The 17650-nt window shown below is 41.6% G+C and overlaps 1 protein-coding gene across 3 annotated transcripts in view; it reads left to right on the forward strand.

Moving 5' to 3' along the window:
- Window positions 1-17400, forward strand: part of LOC117529851 (nucleolar transcription factor 1-like) — a 29893-nt gene extending 12493 nt beyond the window's left edge. The window contains exons 2-21 of one of the 3 annotated variants that reach the window (XM_034192726.1): window positions 3925-4163; window positions 6898-7048; window positions 7131-7238; window positions 7366-7420; window positions 8630-8825; window positions 10032-10182; window positions 10321-10428; window positions 10553-10607; window positions 11638-11795; window positions 12070-12174; window positions 12302-12335; window positions 12624-12849; window positions 13694-13844; window positions 13995-14102; window positions 14203-14251; window positions 15204-15324; window positions 15671-15818; window positions 15959-16066; window positions 16167-16215; window positions 16754-17400. In XM_034192726.1, the coding sequence (XP_034048617.1) occupies window positions 3925-4163; window positions 6898-7048; window positions 7131-7238; window positions 7366-7420; window positions 8630-8825; window positions 10032-10182; window positions 10321-10428; window positions 10553-10607; window positions 11638-11795; window positions 12070-12174; window positions 12302-12335; window positions 12624-12849; window positions 13694-13844; window positions 13995-14102; window positions 14203-14251; window positions 15204-15324; window positions 15671-15818; window positions 15959-16066; window positions 16167-16215; window positions 16754-17217 (2784 nt within the window). In that variant the 3' untranslated portion in view covers window positions 17218-17400. The remainder of the gene's footprint in view (window positions 1-3924; window positions 4164-6897; window positions 7049-7130; window positions 7239-7365; window positions 7421-8629; window positions 8826-10031; window positions 10183-10320; window positions 10429-10552; window positions 10608-11637; window positions 11796-12069; window positions 12175-12301; window positions 12336-12623; window positions 12850-13693; window positions 13845-13994; window positions 14103-14202; window positions 14252-15203; window positions 15325-15670; window positions 15819-15958; window positions 16067-16166; window positions 16216-16753) is intronic. The other 2 variants (XM_034192727.1, XM_034192728.1) reach the window with 2 other exon arrangements.
- Window positions 17401-17650: the final 250 nt, after the last annotated feature.

The following is a 17650-nucleotide window of genomic DNA, read 5'->3' on the forward strand; positions in this document are numbered from 1 at the left end:
AAAAAGCAACAGTCTCATGCCTGCAACAAAACTTGCAAGACAGACCAGAGAACAGTACAGCAAAAGAGAAGGAAAACATCGAGTGGAAAGATGGAAACAGCACAAAAGAGCTGGACGTTTCCAAGAAGAACTCGAAAAGGAATACATCGACAAAGTTGGATCAATGCAGTGGCTAAAAAAATGGAAAACTTGGTTTTGATGGAGAAAGAATTCTGATTGGAGCACAAGATCAGGGACTTCTAACAAATGGCTTCAAAAAAATGGCAGGGATCTCACAGAATGATAAATGCCGATTCTGTCATACAGCTGTTGAGAGTATAAACCATCTAACTTCAGCATGCCAGATCCTCATGGCAGATGTGAATTATACATCCAGACACAACAAGATCTGTCAATATCTCCACTGGAAGGTCTGCAAGGAACTGGATATGGAAGTCAAAGAACATGTCTGGGAGCACGAGCCAGCACCAGTCTCATCCAACGGAAAAGTTATGATCTTCTACGACAGAGATCCCAGCAGGAAGACACATTGAAGGAGGTGCAATCAAACCTGATATTGTCATCTGGAACAAGCAAGAGAAAACAGCCAAAATCATCGATGTGACAGTCCCCAGTGACTACGGTCTGAATCGAGCTGAAAGGGGAAAGATCTCGAAATACCAAGACCTGAAAAATGACCGAACAACATGGTCATTGAAAGACATTGATATCATCCCAGTTGTGGTGGGAGCAACAGGCCTGATGAAGAAGAACCTGAAGAACTGCCTTGAGGCAATCCCCGGTCACCCAAGTGCACATGAGGTGCAGCTGTCTGCAATTAAGGGAATGATCACCATCTTGAAGAGAGCCCTCGGATACAATGCCAGATCTGGTTAGGATAACTGTAGAGCCTAGGGTGCAACTTTAGACCCCAGGTTTGGGGCCCATTGCATTCTACTAAAAAGACATCAAAGATAAATGAAAAACCAAAAGACAATCCAGTGAAACTGCATCATTGTAAATTGGTCCATTGGGGAGAAGAAATAGATCTCTCACTGCTTCGCTTACTCAAACTTGAGAAGTGTGGCAGGAGATCAGAGGCAGTATTTGAGGAGAGGAAAGGTCACCATCTTGAAGAGAGCCCCTCGGACACAAAGTCAGTAATGTTAAGGGTGCAGCTTTAGACCCCGGGTCTGGGGCCCACTGCACTCTTGTAGAAGGAAATTCAAGGCAAATGAAAAAAAAAAAAAAAAGACAAGGAAAGGTCACCATCTTGAAGAGAGCCCTCGGATACAAAGCCAGTAATAAGGGTGCAGCTTTAGACCCCGTGTCTGGGGCCCACTGCACTCTAGTAGAAGGAAATTCAAGGCAAATGAAAAAAAAAAAAGACAAAAACAGTTTTGCTGTTCTGAATGTGGTCAAAGATTTGGACTAAAGAGCCACCTGAACACACACATGAGAATTCATACAACTTCTACCAGTGCTGCAGGGAGACGTCTCTACTGTGTCAGAACTCAACTGGATAACCCACCAGATCCCCAAAGTACTGGTACTGGACCCCAGCCACAACAATCTCAAAAGTCCTAAGGGAATTAGCCAAACTGCACCACTGCAAATTTGTCCATTGAGGAGAAGAAAAATATCTTACACTGCTTTGCTTACTCAAGATACAAGACATTGGGCAGGGGAAAAAGTCAGTATTTGAGGAAAGGAGAAAAGAAGTGAATCTACGAGCAGAGAAGAAAGAAGACACTACAACTGCAAAATTGCCACTGATTGCCTCCTGAATCCCAAAACATGTAAAAGCAGAAAAAAAAAATAGAAAGTATAAAGGAAGAAACCGTTTGTTGTCCTCAAGTTGCTAGAGGAAGGGAAATGTGTAGCGTCTAAAAGGAGTCAGTGGAAGAGGGAGGAATGGAGTATGGCTGTGGGCAATAGAATATGCCAAAGTAAAAAAAATAAAAAAAAACACTAACCAGAGAGAAAGAAGTAGAGAATGGCAGAAGATATTCCACCACCACTGCCTAAGTAAGAAAGACATACAAAGAGGGCAACTTGGCACCCAAAGACACAATTTTGTTACAGAAGACCACTTAACAGATGAGGAAATACAAGTGATGTGATGAAATTAATGAAATGGTTAAGGACAACATATGTCCTCTCACATAGCCCATTGCATCACTAAAGATAACTCTCCTCAGCAAGCACACATTTGGCAAAGAACAACCAGAACCGTTCAACTACAAAAGGAGAAGTAGGAGTCAAACACCACCCCAACAAATCAGGTGTCATTCACCACCTATCACAAAGATAGGCGTTTCTGTCCCCTCCTTGCAAGGCCATACAATAATTATGTAAAAAGCCTAACAGTCAAAACGACCCCCTGTGCGCAAGCACTTGGCGACAGTGGGAAGGAAAAACTCCCTTTTAACAGGAAGAAACCTCCAGCAGAACCAGGCTCAGGGAGGGGCAGTCTTCTGCTGGGACTGGTTGGGGCTGAGGGAGAGAACCAGGAAAAAGACATGCTGTGGAGGGGAGCAGAGATCAATCACTAATGATTAAATGCAGAGCGGTGCATACAGAGCAAAAAGAGAAAGAAACACTCAGTGCATCATGGGAACCCCCCAGCAGTCTAAGTCTATAGCAGCATAACTAAGGGATGGTTCAGGGTCACCTGATCCAGCCCTAACTATAAGCTTTAGCAAAAAGGAAAGTTTTAAGCCTAATCTTACAAGTAGAGAGGGTGTCTGTCTCCCTGATCCAAATTGGGAGCTGGTTCCACAGGAGAGGAGCCTGTAAGCTGAAGGCTCTGCCTCCCATTCTACTCTTACAAACCCACAAGTTGTGTCCTTCTTTTCTCTCTTGTAGCTGCTGTGGATAGGGGTGAAGTCAGAGGTGTAGAGGGTAAAGAGCAGTGGGCTCAGCATGCAACCTTGAGGGGATCCAGTGCTGAGTGTAAGAGCTGTGGATATGTGGGAAGCAATCCTGACTCTCTGTGAGTGATCTGACAGAAAGTCCTTCATCAAAAGACATGTGGAATGAGGTAGACCAAGGTTCAACAGTTTCCTCACAAGGTCATGGGGGAGGATGGTTATGAATGCTCCAGGTGGGTCAGTGTGGCGAGGAGGGCAGTGGTTACGGCATTCTCTGTTGACCTGTTGGCCTTGTAAGCGAATTGGTATGGGTCTGAAGTCGGGTTATGAAAGGCATGATGTGACTTCTAACCAGTTTTTCAAAACACTTCATCACCACCGGTGACCTGCTGATTGAGCTTTGATCTTATTTGCTGATATTTAATCCAACAGCAAAATGTTCCATGGAAGGTTGAAGCATGATGCATTTCACAGTGCACAGCCATTTGAAGGGTGCAGGCCCTAGACCAGATCACAATCACCTTAATAATTACTTATGGTTGCTAGGCAACCAATGCCTCAGGATAAGTAATGCTTCTGGTCCGTCCATTTGGTTGATCTATAGATAGGTGTTCTGTGTTGCCAACCCTTTTGCATCTGACATACAGCTGACCGTGGTTAAATGCTGGTTCGTCTACTTTAAAGTCCAGCCTCTTTAAGTGACTGAAACTGGAATTTGTTGACCTTGGAATCTGCTGAAATCTTAAATAGATGAAAGTATAGACAATTCATTCACTGATTAAAGAATCTTTAATCGATGAATTCATTGATTAAAGAATCTTTAATCAATCGTAAATCTTTCTCACAAATCAAAGTTCTGTGAGAAAGATTAAAGATTCAGTGCTTTTATCTACATAAAGCTTTCAGTAAGTTACCTGTGTGGATTCGTGGCTCACTCAGTTGGTGCGAGTTTGGCTTTAAAGGCAGCAGTAATATCCAGAACTCCTGATCTTGAATCTATTCTTACTGAGCTTCAAACTAGACGGAGGGGATTTATTTTATAGATAAACACATCTTTGTCAACCACCCACAGATACAAGCAGCAAACATGTCGACTAACCAATCAGAGCTGCAACACAACTTTCTGACATCTACCACAGTGATGGGACAAGAGCAAATCCAACCAGAACAGACTCTGAAAGACCAAGAGGAAGTACAAAATTCACCACTTTCATCAAAACAAAACTTGATGTCATCTGTCCCAGTGGAACAGTCCATCAACATGGCCCACCTGCAAGCACCAGTTTTACCAACTCAACCTTCAGTGTCAGTGTAAGTGTAACTGTGATGAATATGAACTTTTATTTTATTTTTTGCTCCTATTATATCTGACAGTCACCTCCAATGATTCAGTCTGTAGGTGCAGGGAGATGTCTGTCCTGACAGCTTGTCATTTGAAATATAGCAATTATTATTTTAAAAATACAGGGTTTTTTCTTTTTTAGCAAAAAGGTCAGGTTAGAAAATGACTGGAGTCCTAAAGAGCATTTTGTGGCATTAGAGTTCTCACTTTTAATCTCCAACACACAGTAACCACAATATATTACAATATATATTGTAATACAACATATATTGACCGTTAAATTGACTCACTTTACCAGTAAAAAAGAAAAAAAATGTCAGCAGACTGAAAGTTAGCGGAAGCTAATTGGTCCACTGATGGTTTTCAAAGTTAGCTGAAAAGCTAATCTGCTCAGGAAAATGTTTAGCTTTGCTAATTAGCAGTTAGCGGATTAGTGAAATTGGGCCCACCACTGAGTAGGGGTCAGTTGAAGAATTACACAGCGGTAAAAATTTAAAAAGCTCCAATCATATTGAACACTATACCAAAAACTAAAAAAAAAAAACAATAATAATAAGAAGCTGTATCTCGAACATACACCCGTACAGTGCTGTGGATGTACACGAAAACCAAATATGTAATTGTATCTGATGGGTAGCCTTGCAGATTAAAAAAATTAGAGAAAAACACCACAAACCTTCAATCATTCAACAAGTGTATTTTGCCAGGTAAAATTAACATTCAGTATTTGAGATGTGTGAAACACTGTACTGACTGAAATAACAATCAGAAATAATATCGTCTTTTTTTTTATCAAAAAGAAATAAAATTAGATTCAAATACGTTCAGTTTTCTGTTGACTAAAACTAGACTAAAATTTACAGACTATAAGTTAACTAAAATATGAGGAAATAAAACTGGTATGTTCAGTCAGGTTTTAGAATTCATCATAGTACAGAAACAGCATTAGTGAAGGTTACAAATGATCTTATGGCCTCAGACAGTGGACTCATCTCTGTGCTTGTTCTGTTAGACCTCAGTGCTGCTTTTGATACTGTTGACCATAAAATTTTATTACAGAGATTAGAGCATGCCATTGGTATTAAAGGCACTGCGCTGCGGTGGTTTGAATCATATTTATCTAATAGAGTACAATTTGTTCATGTAAATGGGGAATCTTCTTCACAGACTAAGGTTAATTATGGAGTTCCACAAGGTTCTGTGCTAGGACCAATTTTATTCACTTTATACATGCTTCCCTTAGGCAGTATTATTAGACGGCATTGCTTAAATTTTCATTGTTACGCAGATGATACCCAACTTTATCTATCCATGAAGCCAGAGGACACACACCAATTAGCTAAACTGCAGGATTGTCTTACAGACATAAAGACATGGATGACCTCTAATTTCCTGCTTTTAAACTCAGATAAAACTGAAGTTATTGTACTTGGCCCCACAAATCTTAGAAACATGGTGTCTAACCAGATCCTTACTCTGGATGGCATTACCCTGACCTCTAGTAATACTGTGAGAAATCTTGGAGTCATTTTTGATCAGGATATGTCATTCAAAGCGCATATTAAACAAATATGTAGGACTGCTTTTTTGCATTTACGCAATATCTCTAAAATTAGAAAGGTCTTGTCTCAGAGTGATGCTGAAAAACTAATTCATGCATTTATTTCCTCTAGGCTGGACTATTGTAATTCATTATTATCAGGTTGTCCTGAAAGTTCCCTGAGTTCCCTTAGCCTTCAGTTAATTCAAAATGCTGCAGCTAGAGTACTAACGGGGACTAGAAGGAGAGAGCATATCTCACCCATATTGGCCTCTCTTCATTGGCTTCCTGTTAATTCTAGAATAGAATTTAAAATTCTTCTTCTTACTTATAAGGTTTTGAATAATCAGGTCCCATCTTATCTTAGGGACCTCACAGTACCATATCACCCCAATAGAGCGCTTCGCTCTCAGACTGCAGGCTTACTTGTAGTTCCTAGGGTTTGTAAGAGTAGAATGGGAGGCAGAGCCTTCAGCTTTCAGGCTCCTCTCCTGTGGAACCAGCTCCCAATTCAGATCAGGGAGACAGACACCCTCTCTACTTTTAAGATTAGGCTTAAAACTTTCCTTTTTGCTAAAGCTTATAGTTAGGGCAGGATCAGGTGACCCTGAACCATCCCTTAGTTATGCTGCTATAGACTTAGACTGCTGGGGGGTTCCCATGATGCACTGAGTGTTTCTTTCTCTTTTTGCTCTGTATGCACCGCTCTGCATTTAATCATTAGTGATTGATCTCTGCTCCCCTCCACAGCATGTCTTTTTCCTGGTTCTCTCCCTCAGCCCCAACCAGTCCCAGCAGAAGACTGACCCTCCCTGAGCCTGGGTCTGCTGGAGGTTTCTTCCTGTTAAAAGGGAGTTTTTCCTTCCCACTGTCGCCAAGTGCTTGCTCACAGGGGGTCGTTTTGACCGTTGGGGTTTTTATGTAATTATTGTATGGCCTTGCCTTACAATATAAAGCGCCTTGGGGCAACTGTTTGTTGTGATTTGGCGCTATATAAATAAAATTGATTGAATTGATTGATTGAATGACTAAATATGACTTAAAGTAATAAGTACATTTGACACACGACGAAGACTAAATTAAAAAACAAAAATTAACATGAAACACAATTTTTTCTTATTGTTGCATGGTTGCAAAATGTGTTCTTACTGTGTATGTTGTAGAAAATCAGAGCCGAAGAAACAACGCGATGGACCGCATGTAAAGAAACCACCTAATGCCTTCATGATGTTTGCGAAGGAGCAGAGAGAAATGATCAAGACACAATATGGAGTGACACATAGCTCCATGGTGCATCAGATTCTGGGAGAGAAAGTGAGTACACGAGTGACACATTCAGTGTTACACAGTACAAAATGCACAGAACTAACTGACAGTGTGGTTTGTTTGTCTGCAGTGGAGAAGTATGACCAAGGAGGAACAAGACAAATACTACAGTCAGGCTGAAGAAGAGAAAAGACTCCACTCCCAGCTGCACCCAAACTGGTCATTCAAAGATAGTTATGTTAGTATTCAACTCGTACACGTTACATGTTAATATTAATGCAGTAGAACTGAAGAATTACAGGAAAAGATGAGTGATGCCTGTTTGTCTTCACTAATACCACACAACATGTCTGGTTTTGGTGCAGGGTAAAAGCAAAAAGAAGGCGAAGAACAGGAGCAACTCATGCTTTACCAACGAAGGTAAGATAGTTTGATTGTGACCATGGAGCTGTATATGAGAACTAGAGAGTGCACTCCCAATGCAGCACACTAAACAAAAACTTCCCTTCATGGACAGCGACATAACGTCTCCTAACTGGGCAAAATATTGATAAAGTACCCAGATGTTAATGCATTTTCAATGGAGATTCGCAACTGAACACACTCAAAAATATGTGTTAAACTGCCATTTTGACCTGGATATCGAGCCAGTAAAATTAAATTACATTAAATTATGTCAGGAAAGTATTAAACTTACTCTGATACACACACACATTCCCAAATATTAGTGTTGAAAGTTACACGGATCTGCGCTGTTCAAGCTGCTGAGCTGAGGCGTCCTGCTGCAGCTGCTGCTGTGTTCAGCGAAGCGCGGCTCCTAAAACCATTACAATACATTTATTTATATATATATATATATATATATATATATATATATATATATTTTTTTTTACACAATTATCCTGTATTGACCGAGTTTCATTCATGAAGTCAGTGGTGTGGGTACACATCTCTGTGAGGGTGTGACTGGGAGCGGCACAGCGCGGGTCATTATCTCATTATTTTAAGGTGCAAATTTTAAAAAAAATCCCCAGTCTTGTCGAACAATTTTCATCACTAACGACAAGTATTTTAACTAGACATTGGTCTAGCAGTGGAACATATCAACTCGACATAAGTGTAGAGTTAATGGTCCGTGTCATCGGGCGACACGGCAGGAAACATACAGCTGTTTATCATCCAGATATCACGGACAAAGTGACAAGAAGAACCAAAGCTACTTACTTATAGAAGGAAATATTGTCTCCCTTGTTCCTCTGTTTGTGGCTTTGCCAACATGTGCAGCTTTCCGGCATATTCCACCTGTTTCTTGAACTTCTATGCACGCAAATCACTAATTTGCCCGGAATTAAAATGGCGATCACGCGTCCTTGTCGGCATGCGTCTCAGCGCTACTGCGCTCTCTAGTTCTTATATACAGCTCCATGACTGTGACCAACAAAACATTTGAAAGTAAAATGTAACACATTATCTTGGCTCAGACCTTCATAAATTCACTATCCTTGTAACCAAGACCTGGACCCAGATCTGAATCAGGTCAGGTCCATTAGTCTGAGGACGTATTGCTGGAAAGTTCTTGAACAATTCTTTTGTTGAATGATCAGTGAATTTTATTTCTTTATGTTGCAGAATGTCCATTGGACTTGTCACAGCCAAAGCGACGTTGTGTGCACCCAGTTTATGATGGAACGTCTGAGGTACAGAAGGTGAAAGTGCAGACAGAAACATGGGGAGCTGTGAGGAACCATCCACCAACACAGAGTGAAACCATGCAGCCGTGGATGTACACAAAAGATACACTGCCATCCACAAGCAGTTTAATAAGGTGGGAACCAAAACAGTCTGATGCAGAAATAAGGTAAGTCATTGTGTGTGTGTGTGTGTGTGGGGGGGGTCCAGTATGTGACAGTGGAGACGGACAGAGCAACAAGATGATGCTCCAGTTTCTTATCGTATGCAGCTCCGTGCACATTCTGGCCACAATCTGTCTTCTTCACTCCCGACCTCAGTCAAATCGCTCACATACCCTGATGTCTTTATGAATATTACCGCATATCTGCACAAATTCTATCCAGCTATTCACTGTTTTTCACAATATGCACTGCCACTAGAAATGTTTTGAACGTGTTTAAAACTTTCAACATCCAAACTTTATTGTCTCAAAGCTTGAACTTTGTTTTGCAACAGGACAGCTGTGGAACAGTGTCCTATAACATGGAATAAGAAAAAAATTTAATCTGTTGCATTTTGCCCTCTTGAGCCTAAACCTCCTCCCTTCAAATTCTCCACTATTTGTTTGAATTAACTTGTCTTTACTCAAGACCTGATGAGAATTGATGGCTGACAGAGAAAGTTGGTCCTTCCCAGTGATTTTATGTTTTGTCTCTGATGCGCGGGTCTGTGGGCTTGCGCCGCAGCGGGCCGCTCACACCACCCCTCCTCTCTCTCTCTCTGCTGTATCGCGCTGTGACAAACTCTGTCAAACAGGTCCAGAAACTACGCTCGCTGTTTTGATGCGGAGCGCTCGGCCGCCCGCAAGGATAGAACTGTTCTCTTCTTCTTTCCCGTCTTCAATCTTGTCAAGTTCGTCCGATGTCAAATCTTTACGCCATTGCTTTTGCTGTTCTTCTCGTTTGCTCTCCTCTTTCCATTCCTCAAACGTTTTATTTTGGCCAACAATGTTAAAATTCACTTGGAAATCCATGTTTTATCGCGTTTCTGTCATTCAATTGTCAAAACACAGCTGATCTGCGCCAACTGTTTGGTCCGTCGCTATGGTGACGACCAGAGCGGAGTGATTATTAGTGATTTAACTCGCCGAACTTCGTGTGCGTATATACGAAAATAATGCACGCCAGTTAGACATGGAATTCTCACTGACCGTGGTGTGTATATATATATATATATATATATATATATATATATATACCTTTGATCATCTTTGATTATTTAGATTTTTGATTTCTGTGAATCACATTTTTTCCTCTTAGTGCTGCACAATTGTAATGTGTTCTTACTGTGTATGTTGTAGAAAATCAAAGCCAAAGAAACAACGTGATGGACCGCATGTAAAGAAACCGCCTAATGCCTTCATGATGTTTGTGAAGGAGCAGAGAGAAATTATCAAGGCACAATATGAGGTGACAGATAGCTCCTTGGTGCTCCAGATTCTGGGAGAGAAAGTGAGTACACAGGAGTGCCACACTCAGTGTTCCACAGTACAAAATGCACAGAACTCATTCATGTTGCTCAGTGTGCATATGTGTGCATGTGTGTTTGTGTGTGTGCATATGAACTGACAATGTGTTGTTTGTCCACAGTGGAGAAGTATGACCAAGGAACAACAAGACAAATACTACGATCAGGCTGAAGAAGAGAAAAGACTCCACTCCCAGCTGCACCCAGACTGGTCGTTCAAAGACAGTTATGTTAGTATTCAACTCATACACGTTACATGTTAATATTAATGCAGTAGAACTGAAGAATTACAGGAAAAGATGAGTGATACCTGTTGGTCTTCACTAATACCACACATGTCTGTTTTTTGTGCAGGGCAAAAACAAAAAGAAGGCGAAGAACAACAGCAACTCATGCTTTACCAACGAAGGTAAGATAGTTTGATTGTGACCAACAAAATATTCTAAAGTAAAATTTAACATATTATTAAGGTCCCCTTGAAAACATAATCATAGATTCAAAAAACCTGTTGTCATTGAGTGTCCCAAAACTTTGTGAAAGAAGACATCTGAGTTCAGACCTTCACCATTTCACTATCCTAGTAACCAAGATCTGGACCGAGATCTGAATAGGGTTAGGGCCAGATTAATTTTTGTTGCTCTTTTATTCCTGTTTGACTGTCAGCTGTGATCTGATATGACCCAGATTGGTTTTCATCTAATTGAACACCAACAGCATCTCAGTGGAGCAGGGGCTTGCAGTCTTTCTCACACTAACAAGTCTTGGGTTAAGTTCCACCAAATCCTGTTTGGTTCCTGTATTCTTTGTGCATGGGGTCGTCAATCGGCCTCACTCCCCTGAGCAGTTAAAGAATACTCTGTCCACTCAGGCCAGAGTCCGGGATTTAGCTGTCTGGACCGAGCATCCAAGGAGTCAAACATAACGCAGAGAAAGTCGTGACATTTGCATGTTGCCCTTGAGACTGCATGGATTTAATCAAATAAAACATGTTATGTTCATGGCAGGAGGCACGGTGGAAGAGTGGTTAGCACTGTTGCTTCACAGCAAGAAGCTTGTTGGTTCGCTTCCCGCTTGCTCCTTTCTGTGTGGAGTTTGCATGTTCTCCACATGTTCATGTGGGTTCCCTCCAGGCTCTCCGGATCCCTCCAACCTCCAAAGACTAGTTAGGTGAACAGGAGACTTTAAATTGACTGTAGATGTGAATGAGAGTGTATTTGTCTATCCACATGTGACCCTGTGATAGACTGGCATCCTGTCCAGGGTCTAAGCCTCTTATCACCTGCCTCTCACACAATGACTGCTGGGATAGGCTCAGGGTGTTGTGAACCTTAATCGGAATCAGCCGATATTGAACCCAAATGAATGAACCTCTACTTTAGTGCACAAGTCGACTGATCAAATCAAGTGTAATGATTGACACATGCCTGTTTATGTTGCAGGGCCTAAAGTGCCTCAGAATCATACAACAGAGAAGACAGGAGACGAGGACAGTCCCTCTGCTTTCACGCTCTTCAGTATGAAGTACTTGCCTTCTGTCATTGCTGCGTTCACAACGCACATCGACAGCAACATAGTCCAGAAGATTTTGGAAGAACAAGTAAGCGTGTCTGTTCCTGCAGGAGTGTTAAAAACTTTAGGTTTTTTTTTTTAAATAATTCATGTCCTCTGTTGATTTTTATCATTTAATTTGTGATTCTTGATTGTTGAAAAAATTAAGACAGTCCTCTTTGTTTGATGACATAAATGAATTGTGGGAGTGGGTGCTGCAATGAGTGCACTCTATTGTTAGCCTGTGTGCACATCTGTGCACATGCACAAACCTGTTGTTATATCAGTCTGTGTGTCCTAAGTGTGTTGTTGTCTGTCCACAGTGGAAAACTCTGTCCAAGAAAGAAAAAGGCACTTACTATAAACAGGCTTATGACTTAAAAAGTGACTCCAAGCAGCAACAACGCGACTGTGCATCTGATGACAGAGTGAGTTCACCCTGATAACGTTCACCTCGTACATGCTGCATGTTAACTTCAATGCTCAGAGTCAAACTCTTTATATTAGTATATGTGCAGAAAGTCTAATAACTTCTTTTTGTTTGTTCCTCAAAAGGAGGTCATTGGTGAGAGTTCCACTCTGACTGAAGGTAAGATGGTTTTACTTTGAATATGAACATATTTTAGTGTTAAAGGGTCTTTGTTGTGATCACTTAAAAACAAGATAATGCATCTCCATCACCCATCCTGTAATCAACATATAGAAGGATCAAAGTGGTCTTGATGAAACAATAAATACTGACCACACGTCATCATATCTGTTATGACTGATGACATGTTGACATGTTGCTTCATGATATTTTAAGAAGCATTGCTGGAAAATTCTTGAACAATTCTTTTGTTGAATGATCAGTGAATTTTATTTCTTTATGTTGCAGAATGTCCATTGGACTTGTCACAGCCAAAGCGACGTGTGCACCCAGTTTATGATGGAACATCTGAGGTACAGAATCTGAAAGTGCAGACGGAAACATGGGGAGCTGTGAGGAACCATCCACCAACACAGAGTGAAACCATGCAGCCGTGGATGTACACAAATGATACACTGCCATCCACAAGCAGTTTAATAAGGCAGCAACCAACACAGTCTGGTGCAGAAATAAGGTAAGTCATTTTGTTTGTGTGTGTGTGTGTGGTCCAGAGAGGGACAGAGCGACAAGATGATGCTCCAGTTTCTTATAATATTCCGCTCTGTTCACATTCTGGCCACAATCTGTCCTCTTCACTCTCTGCCACGGTCAAATCACTCACATACGCTGACGTCTTTATGAATATTACTGCATATCTGCACATACTACATCTGGGTATTCACTGTTTTTCACAATATGCACGGCCATTTACAAACGTCTTGAACTTGTTTAAAACTTTAAACTTCCAACCTTTATTCACCTGAAGCAGGAAATTTGTTTTGCAACAGAACATCAGTGTAACTGTTACAGGACCACTGTGGAACAGTGTCCTGTAACATGGAATAAGAGAAACTTGAAATCTGTTGCATGTTTTTCCTCTTGAGTCGAAACCTCGTCCCTTGAAATTCCCCACTAAAAGGATGGAGTATATTTGCTTGAATTAACTTGTCTTTACTGAAGACCAGATGAAGAAAGTTGCTCCTTCACAGTGATTTTACTGGCTGTTAATCAATACTGTTCAGTTTGTTCTTTTTCTGAACATTTAATCTTCCACATCAACAAATTAGTGAAAAAGTCACGTCTGATTCCAGTACAGACACCTGATACGTGTCCACACTGAAGAGACAAAGTCTTCACACATTAATTACACCCCAATTCAGGCCCCAGTTGGTGTTTTTACACAGCAAATGTAACCAATCGTGTGTCACAATCTGCAGTGAGTGATCACTTTTGATTATCTTATTTCTGTGACTCACACTTTTTCCTCATAGTGCTGCACGATTGTAAAACATGTTCTTACTGTGTTTCCTACTGTGTAGAAGATTCGAGTCTGAGAAACGACTTGATGGGCCGAAGACAAAGAAACCGCCTAATGCCTTCATGATGTTTCTGAAAGAGCAGAGAGAAACTATCAAGGCCCAGTATGAGGTGACAAATTACGCTGTGGTGCATCAGATTCTGGGAGAGAAAGTGAGTACACGAGTGACACACTCACTGTACAAAATGCACAGAACTCATTCATATTGCTCAGTGTGTCCAGGTGTGTGTGTGTGTGTGTGTGTGTGTGTGTGTGTGTGTGTGTGCGTGCACAAGAACTGACAGTGTGGTGTTTGTCCACAGTGGCAAAGTATGACCAAGGAGCAACAAGCCAAATACTACGATCAGGCTGAAGAAGAGAAAAGACTCCACTCCCAGCTGCACCCAGACTGGTTGTTCAAAGACAGTTATGTTAGTATTCAACTCGTACACGTTACATGTAAATATTAATGCAGTAGAACTGAAGAATTATAGGACAAGATGAGAGTAATTGTGTTTGTTTTTGCTGCAGCGTTCAAGGAAGCCGAGGCAGAGGGTCAGACCTTCCACTGACATCCAAGGTAAGATAGTGATTGTGAATAACAAAAGAAAAGATATTTTTGACGTTCATGCTGCTGCTGGTTTGTGTCGTATCTCATTGGGCTGTTGTCGTGAGCGAGATCCACGAGAGATTTTGCAAAATGTCACTCAACATTCATGGGGGTACCCCATGCCCACCTGTAAGTCACAGGGCGTCACTCACATGCTGCTTGATTTTTGAACAATTCAAAAAATTGGTGCAACACAATTTCTTGTCAAATAGTCACACGAGCGTCACAAACCTTTCTGAATGTCGTCTGCATGACTCAGAATGTGCACGACATATGAGACAACTTGTGAGGGGGTGACAACAGGCTTTTCCTATTGTATGTTCAAAGAGGAAAAGTGCTTCTGGAAGTGGCCGTGCCAGTCCAACAGTCTCGGCCTGGCCGTGCACACATGGTCAGTGTGTGAGACATCACCTGTGTGGGGGATGAGGATGACACCACCGCTCCGGCTTCATTCTTTTTATTTTTATCGGGGACCACATTGGAAATAAGTTTCAGGGTGCGATCCTCCATGCGCACACGTGAGCAGGCTGGATGTGTCTTGTCCAGCACTAGAGGAGCCACGACATCCAACGGAAGTTGGTTTCATGTTTTATTGTGTTATCCTGTGCACATCGCTGAGAGGTGGACATTACATTGCATTTGAGGAGGCTTCCAGAGAAGCCTGGAGCCTGGCCAGTGCAAGATCATATAAGCAGAGGATTGTAAAGGTGGCGTGCACAGAGAAACGGGCCACATGGCCAAAATGTTGCAGATGATTGCACAAAAGAATTTTACAGAAAATTAATACTTTTTATCTTTCAAATGGTAATTTTATGTGATATAAATATCTGACATGTTGCATCAGGATATTTTAAGAAGCACCGCTGAAATTTTTTTGAACAATTCTTTGTTGAATGACCACTGATTTTTCTTTATGTTGCAGAGTGTCCACAGCACAAACGACAACGTGTGCACCCAGTTTATGAAGGAATGCCTGAAACACAGAATGTTATAGTGGAGACGGAATCACAGGGAACTGAGTCACAGCCTGTTGCAGAAATAAGGTAAATCATTGTGTTTGTGTTTGTGCACGTGTGTGTGTGGTTCAGTATGTGGACAGTGGAGAGGGACGGAGCAACAAGATGATGCTCCAGTTTCTTACAATATCCTGCTCCGTGCACATTCTGGCCACAACTGGTCCTCTTCGCTCCCGTCCACATTCAAAACACTCACATACTCCAATTACACCCCAATTCAGGCCCCATTTGGGGTTTTTGCACCACAAATGTAACCAGTCCTGTGTCACAATCGGCAGTGATTATTTATATGATTTATTTCTGTGACTCACATTTTTTCCTCTTAGTGCTGCACTATTGTAAAATGTGTTCTGTGTTTGCTACTGTGTTCAAGATCCAAGTCTGAGAAACGACCTGATGAGCCGCACGTAAAGAAACCGCCTAATGCCTTCATGATGTTTGTGAAGGAGCAGAGGGAAACTATCAAGGAACAATATGAGGTGACAAATAGCGCCGTGGTGCTCCAGATTCTGGGAGAGAAAGTGAGTACACGAGTGACACACTCACTGTACAAAATGCACAAAACTCAGTTGTGTGTGTGTGTGTGTGTGTGTGTGTGTGTGTGTGTGTGCCCGCGCGTGTGTGTGCACATACTAACTGACAGTGTGGTGTTTGTCCACAGTGGAGAAGTATGACCAAGGAGCAACAAGACAAATACTACGATCAGGCTGAAGAAGAGAAAAGACTCCACTACCAGCTGCACCCAGACTGGTCGTTCAAAGACCGTTATGTTAGTATTCAACTTGTTCACGTTACATGTAAATATTAATGCAGTAGAGCTGAAGAATTACAGGACAAGATGAGACTAAATGTGTTTCTTTTTGCTGCAGGGTTTAAAAAGGCAGAGGAAGAGGATCAGACCTTCCACCAACATCCAAGGTAAGAGTTTGTGAACAACAAAAGAACAGATATTTTTTGTCATTCATGCTGCTCCCAGAGTTTATCTGACATCTGTTCAGATTTCATTTGAGGTCTCACTTTAGTTCATTCTCGAATGGCTCCTTCATGTAATGACTTTCCACGTTGCTCTGGGTGTCGCCATGTTGGCAGCTCTTATGTTGCCTATGTCGAGGTCAACCCATATTTCGATAAAGCAAGACCGAGAACATTGTTTTTCTCTTCAACAAGAGAAACCAAACCTGAAATGTAATCTGACTTAACTAAAGCCAAGGATCAGTTCATCAGAGTCAAAGTTCAAAATAAATTTATTCTGCTGTTACATGCATCCACATTCTCAATGAAGAATGAGAAAAAAGTCTTAACAGTTTTCATTTTTTCCAAATTGTCATTTTATGTTGCATAAATCTCTGACATGTTGCTTGATGATGTCTTCAGAGGCACTGCTGGAAAATTCTTGAACAAATCTTTGTGGAATGACCAATGAATTTATTTTATTTTATTTATTTATTTTTTGCAGAACATTCAGAGGACTTACTTGAGCCTAAGCCGTGTTGTTTCTGGCCAGAATATCATGGAATGCCTGAAACACAGAATGTGAAAGTGGAGACAGAAACACAGGGAGCTGAGAGGAACCATTCACCAACACAGAGAGGAACCATGCAGCCGTGCATGCAGACCAGTGTTACACTGCCATCCACAGACAATTTGACAATGCAGCAGACAACACAGCCTGAAGCGATGCAGCAGCCATCACGACCCAGTGTCATGCACCAGCCATTACGGCCCACTCTGATGCCGCAGCCGAGACGGCCCAGTGTGATGCACCAGCCATTACGGCCCACTCTGATGCCGCAGCCGAGACGGCCCAGTGTGATGGAGCAGACATCAGGACCCAGTGTGATGGAGCAGGGAATGCACAGCTTCATAATGCAACAACCCACATGCACTCTCATGATGCAGCAGCAAACACGACAGCTGTGATCCAGCAGGAAACACAGACCAATGTGATGCAGGAATCCAGGAATATTGTCATGATGCAGCAGCAAACGAGTTCTACTGTGGCGCAGCATGCACGGCACAAACATCTGCTGTAATTACAACACATGAAGCTCCACAGTTGCCTGCTAGTTGTTTCAAGTGTAAGAATAAAAGTATTATATTGTGCTTCTGTGTTTCTGGGTACAGTGTTTGCGCGATTACAGTAATGTATTACTTTTTGCTGTAACATTGTAATGTAAGGAATTACTAATACATCTGAAGTAATAGTATACTTGTTACATATTTCAGTAACACATATTGCAGCACACTTTTCACTTTTCACTCAAAAACAGCCTAGTTGGACTGTGGAGTGCTGGATTGATTTCTTATGCACTCCACAGAAGAACTGACTGGAGAAACCAGTGACTACCAGGAA

The sequence above is a fragment of the Thalassophryne amazonica genome, chromosome 17, assembly GCF_902500255.1.
Source record: "Thalassophryne amazonica chromosome 17, fThaAma1.1, whole genome shotgun sequence".
Classification (NCBI taxonomy): domain Eukaryota; kingdom Metazoa; phylum Chordata; class Actinopteri; order Batrachoidiformes; family Batrachoididae; genus Thalassophryne; species Thalassophryne amazonica.